The following is a 7,500-nucleotide window of genomic DNA, read 5'->3' as shown; positions in this document are numbered from 1 at the left end:
TCCCTCACTTCCTGCCCTCAGTCCCATTGGTTCTGGGTCTCCTGCCAAGTGTGGCTCAAGCCTGTGGCAGTCTTCAGCCTCAGCCACCGCCAGGAGAAAGCCTGTTTTTCCCAACAATCTGGAGCAGATTTTAATTATGCCCATACATAAATATTTTTTTCTGTTTTGTGTTCTGTTTGGTTTTGCTCCTTCGGTTGTACTTATTGTTCATCCATGTTTTTTATGTCATCAAGCATGTCTCTTTCTCTTTCTCTTTCTCTCTTTCTTTTTCTCTCTCTCCCTCTCCCCCTCACAGATGCAGTGCTGTGGTTGGACTGGCCCGGAGAACTGGTCGGAGAACCTGGTGCTCAATAGCAGCAGTCGTTTCCTGTACTCTTGTTCCTGCCGTAACGATACTTGGCCGGGCACATCGCTGGCGGACAGTGGCCTGTGTGAGAGCCTCTCCGCCGAGCTGCCCGTCTTCGAAACGGTAAACGAAAAACACGCCATCCGTGAAATCACGCGCTTCAACTGTCCCCATCAGTCCCCACTCGGAGAGTTCTCATTTACTTTTACATTTACATTTAGGGCATTTAGCAGACTCTTTTATCCAAAGCGACTTACAATGGCCTGAAAAACAATTTTAGAAGATGAACAGACAACTGAGGTCTCAAAGGAGAGTTTTTTTTGCTTTACTTCCGACACTGAATTTGAGAGAGTCACTTAGTTAGTGGATCTGATTGGCTTGAGTTTTTTGCATAACTTATTGCCGCATCTATGTTTCAAAATCAGATGCTGCCCAGCCGAGGATAGACCGATATTCATTGTGAAATGCAAGCTTCAAATATCTGGATGTTCTGAAAATGCTACTTAAAATCCTGACTCATATTTTTGTATTCTATTTAGTTCCTTGGTATTTCCTTTTCCCTTAGTATAACTGACAGTGACGGGCCCACGCTGGAGGAAATTTGTATGTTTTCCGGATGCTTATCATCTAATTAGTCACTGTTGTTTCCACTGAAGTCTCTATTTGAATATGACTTCCTGTACTGGCCTTTAGTGGAAAGGCGCTGCAAGCAAAACTTGCAGCGCTGTGCTTTGAAAACTAGTGTGCGTGCTTGTGTGTGTGTTTGTGTGTCTCTTCTTCAACTTATCAACTCTTCTTGTGTTATTCGTGCATGTGCAAAATAGTTGACTCGTTGATATGGCCTCAATGATAGGATCTAATCTTTACACTTATGAAAAGAAGAAAGTGTGAAATAAGATCTAGGCACAGTGATAAACCCTTCTTAGCGAGCGGGATCGACAGGTCCATTATTGATATCAACACTGCGTCCTGCTGCAGCACAAAGAAACACGAAACCAGGATATATAATTAACGCTTAGCACGTTGGCCCATTGTCTGTTTGTGAGTGTGCTGCTGCCGCATGCCTTCATACACGTAGTTGGACAGGACTGGACCAGTCTGTGGGGAAACTCCCAGCATGCAACTCTGTCTCAAGCGCCCGTCATCTGAGGCCTGATGGTGGAGCTCCAGTCAATTCAAAACACCGCCAGAACCTATCCCCCTCTGTGCTGTTCGTTTTGGTGTGTGTGTGTGTGTGTGTGTGTGTGTGTGTGTGTGTGTGTGTGTGTGTGTGTGTGTGTGTTTGTGTGTGTGTGTGCGTGCCTTCCTGCGTGTGTGTGCTTGTGCAAATGCTTGTGTCTCTTAATCCCTTGTTTCCCCTTCGTCAGTCCCGTTGCCTTCATCTCCCTTCCCTTCCTCAACGTTTTTTTTTAATCTGTTTATGTGAAGGTGCGTGCACACTTTGACAGTTAGCCATTGACAGTTTGGAACCAGCCACCTGGGCAAACATTATTTAGTTGGGTGTAGTTGTTTGTCGGGCAGTGCGCAAGCAAATTTTATTTAAATTCCAATACAAGATAATGCGGAAAATGCTAGCATAGGCCGATTGTGATAACCAAATAACTAAATGCAAAATGTATTCCTGCTTTGGATCAGGGAGAGATCTGGAGTTACTGTAGTGAAGCCAATGATAGCCCTTGTATAATACCTTATACCCATTGGATCAAAATGATCTGTTGCCTCCATCTTCAGTCTATGTACTTGGTTGCTAATAAACAAGTAGATACTCCAGTCATTATAAAACAGCACCGCTTACACCAACGCTGTTGGCTTTGTTTTTGTTGTATGTTTTGCTAGAAGTTGTTTCCTACAATAAAAAACAACAAGCCGGTCCAACTCTTTTTAAACAGCGTAGTTTCCCTAGACTTGGACCAGTTGCAGTACTTTATGGACTAATCTGTTTAATGTCCACACAGTGTTGGCACTGGGCTGTAGGTACCAGTGATTTAGAATGCATTATCTCTTATTAATCCACCTTTGGGGCGACCATGTTCTTCAGTACCAATGTACCCTATGCCCTCAGTCAACTGTTGTGTTTGTAGCCGGCTGTGTATCCTGCAGAGAGTCACGTCTACAGTCAACCCGCTATCTATGATGATCTAAACCTGCATCTCTCTCTCTCTCTCTCTCTCTCTCTCTCTCTCTCTCTCTCTCTCTCTCTCTCTCTCTCTCTCTCTCTCTCTCTCTCTCTCTCTCTCTCTCTCTCTCTCTCTCTCTCTCTCTCTCTCTCTCTCTCTCTCTCTCTCTCTAGGGCTGTAAAAGCAGCGTGGAGGGGTGGCTCCATGGCAACATCGGAGTTATTCTTGGAATCTGTGTTACAGTCGCTGTAGTGGAGGTACGTATCCCTGTGTGTGTCCGAGTACACTCAAGGATGTGTTTGAGAGGGGGGTTATCTGTCATAATTAGCACCGCAGATAGGCAGGCATGCCTGCGCGTGTGGCCGTGTGTGCCGACAGCTGTGTTGACCACTCTGTGTTGTGCCCGCAGCTCCTGGGAATGATCCTGTCCATGTGTCTGTGCAAGAGCGTCGTGGTGGAGGACTACTCCAAAGTCCCCAAATACTGAGCTTCAAACCAGCTGTAGCACACACACACACACACACAAACACACACACACACACGCACACGCGCACGCACGCACGCACGCGCGCGCACAGACACACACACACGTATACGCACACACACACACACACACACACACACACACACACACACACACACACACACACACACAGACACAGAGAACTCCTCTCCCTCTCCCACACCATCACACTCCCTCTATCTTGTTCTATCTCCCTGCATGTTTGTGTGCGTGTGTGTTTCAAGAGAATCACACACCCAGGACAAAATATCTCCCGATCACTCATACACAGAACACACGGCATAGCAGCTGTCACCACGCTCTCTGAGCAGACAGCTGTGTACATTTCTTATTTTAAGTCACACCCACACCCACATGCACGTGTTTGTGTGTGTGTGTGTGTGTGTGTGTGTGTGTGTGGTTGTTTGTGGAAGCCTCTCAGTCCAGCTGGACTCATGGACTTCATGGAATGAATCGTTGGCCTCACGTTGCCACATGAATGAAATATTGTAGAAATCAAATGAAAGGAGTTGTTTATTTTGGTGGGATGCAAGAGTTGTAGCGTCTTTTCTTTGTAGTAAGTTAATATTGACGTGTGAGTGGATCCTTGCGTTGTATCGCTTTCGGGACACTTGTTGGCTCCCTAGCCAGGCAGAAAGAGCACTTAAAGGAGAAATCCGGTGTAAAATGGATCTGGGATATGTCTAGTATGATAACGAGTTGGAATGTTCATTTGGGAGCAAAAAAGCGTGTATAGACGCATTCTTAAGTTGGCTGTTTTTAGCCGATTCTGCCAAAATGCTATAACATTCCAACTCGTTATCATACTAAACATATCCCAAATCCATTTTACATTTCTCCTTAAAGGGGAAATGTTGGGATCAGAGCGCCTCCTTCCATCGTAGGTGCAGTGGGTGGAGGTCCGGGATCACACCGGCATAACCCCAACCCCCTGTAGTCTGTGACCCCACATCCGGGGGGTATCTCCAGTGCTGTGTGTGAAAGGCTTGCTGGGAATGAGGTTTTGGGTTCTACCTGGTGGCCTCATAACAGCCGACCCTCCATGCCTGCCAATAGCACCCACCCAGCCAACCCCTGACACCACCCACCTCGCGTCCCCACCGGGCTCTCTCTCTCTGGGCAGTCTCCGGCGTCCAGACCAGTTCTGCGTGGAGACCTGCACTATGTGGGCGAATGTGCGTGTGCGTGCGTTTATGTGTGTCCACGTTGCATCCAGTGAGTTATCGTTATTATTATTATTTTCATGTTGTCACTTTTTTCAACTGTGTGTATATATATATATATATATATATATATATATATGACTATGCGAAGGGATTATTGTCTTCATCTGCGCGGTCAGCGCTTTTGCAAGGGAAGAGTGGTCTCCCACATACCTTTTGTTCGAGTGGTTCTGTGTTTCCCTTCCTGTGTTTTTAATGATGTACAGACTCGGCAGCCACAGCACTATTGAGGGCCAAATATGAACTCAGAGCCCGATATTTTAGTTTGTCAGACTGTTATCTCCATTCCAACTCACCTCTTTTTTGAAGTGGCTTTTTGTAGCGGGAACTAGTTAACTTTTCATTTTTTTCAGGCTTTTTGCTAAATATTTACTTACACTTTTGTTAATGAGTGATTTATTACAATTCAACACTTTTCTCCAACAAACAAATTAACAGGACAAAGAAATAATACGGAAAAAATTGTGATTTATCTGATGACTTTTTATTGTATTTTAATTATAGAGCTGCTGTTTGCATCATTGTTTTTGACAAGATCATCACATGTGTATATTTAAATTACATTTTGTCTGTGGAAACCACAAATGTCTAAAAAGAAAAAAAAAGGAAAAAGACATGACATGACATGTTAACATGTTTTCCTGGAAAAGTATAGGCCGATTATCGTATAAGTATTTAAACACGGCGAAATTAGACACTAATTGAGAACCGGCAACATTAATTGAACTTAAAAAAATGAAGGTTTTTAATTTTGTTACATCTATTTTACATGTTAAAAAAAAATTTGCTGTGCAAAATAACTCGTTTCCCAGTTTTATGTTAATTGTTTCTTTTTGTATTTCTTTTTTGTATTATCAGGACTTGTCAATAAACGAGACAGAAATATATTTTAGTATTTAATATCATTGAAGTCTATAACCTTTGTGCTCAACTCATATGAAGTTATATGGTTATTTTCTAAGGTAGTTTGTTAGGAAGCTGCTGTTCGTAAATAGACCACACGGTGGCAATGTAACATCAATTGTCGGATTGAAGAACACTTATTATTCAAGAATAGATTCAACCAGTGGCTGTTATTATTTTTGAGTAATTGGTCTCAATCTCTCTAAATCAATGGATAAACCAAACAAAGGAGGCCACAAACGCTTCTTGTCTTCTAGCATAACAGATAGTAATTCATTGACAATGAAACCAATGAGCGTTGAGAACAATCTGACTGTTCTAACAAAGTTTTAAAGGCAATTACTCATATCGCGTCCTCCTAGACATAAACAACTCACTGCAGTGATTACAAATTGAGTCAAACAAAGGAAGAAGTATGAGAGTAAGAATATTCACTTCGATACCTTTTGAGGTGCATTTTGACACCTACATTTGCATTTCAATGAAAACGTTGCAATGACGATAGCCGTGTATCGCCCCCCCTACACACACCTCATCTACCCTATCTCTCTCTGTCTCCTTCCCCCCTACACACCCTCTCTCCTCGCCCCTCTCCCTCCACTGGGTGTATTGAACCTCAAAAGGGACACACTTCAATCTGAGAGCGTCATTCATCAAAGTCCATCTCTTACCTCAGCCAGGGTGAGTGACTTCCTGCCGGCGTGGATTTTTGGTGGGAGGTTAATAAAATCCTGTGGTGGTTTGTCAAGTAGGCCTACTGGAGAATAATGTTCCCACACACAATGTTCCCCATTTTTTATTTAGTTCCTTACCAGATGAGTATATCTTAATTTGAGATAGTGCGGGTGTGTTGGTTTTCCTCCTCCCGCTTCTCAGATGTGTACGGGTGCCAATTTATTTAGCCCCGGGCAGACAGCATGTCGATTCACATTAGCCTCCGAATCAATCAATCATTTCGTCAGCAATTTATTTTCTAACCATATAGAAACGTCATAAATAAAACACGAGCATTGCGGTTTACCCTGGAATCCTAAAGTAAGACTGAACTTGTAGAGTACAGTAGGCCTACACTATATCGTCAGTCACACTAACAAACGAACACTCTTCTCTGCATATCTCCATTGAAGGAGTCTATTTGGTCAGTATAGGCTTGTATGGGGTGATTATTAAAAGATTTGACATGCTAAGTGGAAGAAAAACAGCATAGCACCTCCAGTATGCCAGCACTCTTCTCGAATCAATATGAGGGCATTATTCACAACTGCATTATACATTCCAAGGACATTTCCGAAATATACAGCGTGTGTGTGAGTATATGTGTGCGTGTATGTGCGCCCCCACGCGTGTGCGCGCGTGTCTGGGTGTCCATGCATGAAAATGTGTATACATAAAAGAAGCACTGCATACGTAAGAGAAGCAGTATGTGTGTGCAGGCACCATGCACATCTGTATCCAGCCGCACATATTCAACCCTGGTATGCATATTCAACCGCATCAGCGTTTATGTTGGGGGGGGGGGGGGAAGTGGGCTACGTCCCAAACGGCTTGCTGCTAGACCCATCAGCTAACACACACACACACGCACGCACACACACACACACACACACACACACACACAGACCTTGCAGAGTAATGAAGGGACCTCCATTCCATCCAGGACTAGCCATTTAGCAGACGTGGCGTTTATCCAAAGCCACTTCCAGTGGATTGCAGACCCAGTCCCTTAAGGACCTGGTTCAGGGGTTAGGCTACACCTACAGGTGGACTAGTCCGGGCCTATCGGCTGAGGGTAGGACATTTACATTCAGGCCATTTAGCAGATGCTTTTATCCAACGCGACACAATACAATAAGTAAATCTGTCAGAGGAAAGAGAAACAACAATATATCGCTGTTGGTACAGTAAGGATGTGCATAGAACCAGGTGCCAAGCACGTACAATTCCTAGGTTAACCCCTTCCTCGTATAATACAAGACTGCTAGGATAAGATGCTACAATGCTAAGTACAAGATACAATAAGTGTGTAAGAGGGGTGTTTGGGGGAGGCTATGCAGAGTCTAGGTGAACTCTGAACAAGTGAGACCCACCCACCAGCCTCTGTCGCGTCATTCCTGTTACCAGGTGGTCCTGGAGTGAGGAGGATCTAGACCCAGGTCGGGTCCAGCTCCAAGTTCTGGACTCAGGAAGTGGAACATAAGGGGCTTGTTAAGGGACCGGGTTTATATGTCTGTTTAATAAGTCATCAAGATTGTGCAGACTTGAAACCCCACATGCTCGGTGAGAAGAACGCCCCCTAGAGCGATCTGCTGGAACTGTGCTGATGTGTTGAGTTTCTTTGAGACTAGACCTTGGGGTGTGATGCTATACACTTAAATATTAACCTATATC

The 7,500-nt window shown here is 44.2% G+C and overlaps 1 protein-coding gene across 2 annotated transcripts in view; it reads left to right on the top strand.

The window, feature by feature from the left end:
- cd82b (CD82 molecule b) overlaps positions 1-5,096 on the top strand; it is a 19,303-nt gene extending 14,207 nt beyond the window's left edge. For both annotated transcript variants that reach the window (XM_079743611.1, XM_079743612.1), the window contains exons 7-9: positions 296-469; positions 2,637-2,720; positions 2,873-5,096. In XM_079743611.1, coding sequence (XP_079599737.1) covers positions 296-469; positions 2,637-2,720; positions 2,873-2,950 — 336 coding nt within the window. In that variant the 3' untranslated portion in view covers positions 2,951-5,096. The remainder of the gene's footprint in view (positions 1-295; positions 470-2,636; positions 2,721-2,872) is intronic.
- The last annotated feature ends 2,404 nt before the right edge of the window (positions 5,097-7,500 follow it).

The sequence above is a fragment of the Pollachius pollachius genome, assembly GCF_949987615.1.
Source record: "Pollachius pollachius genome assembly, chromosome: 9".
Lineage (NCBI taxonomy): Eukaryota > Metazoa > Chordata > Actinopteri > Gadiformes > Gadidae > Pollachius > Pollachius pollachius.
The sequence above is the reverse complement of the archived record's forward strand: the minus strand, read 5'-3'. Positions and strand labels throughout refer to the sequence as shown.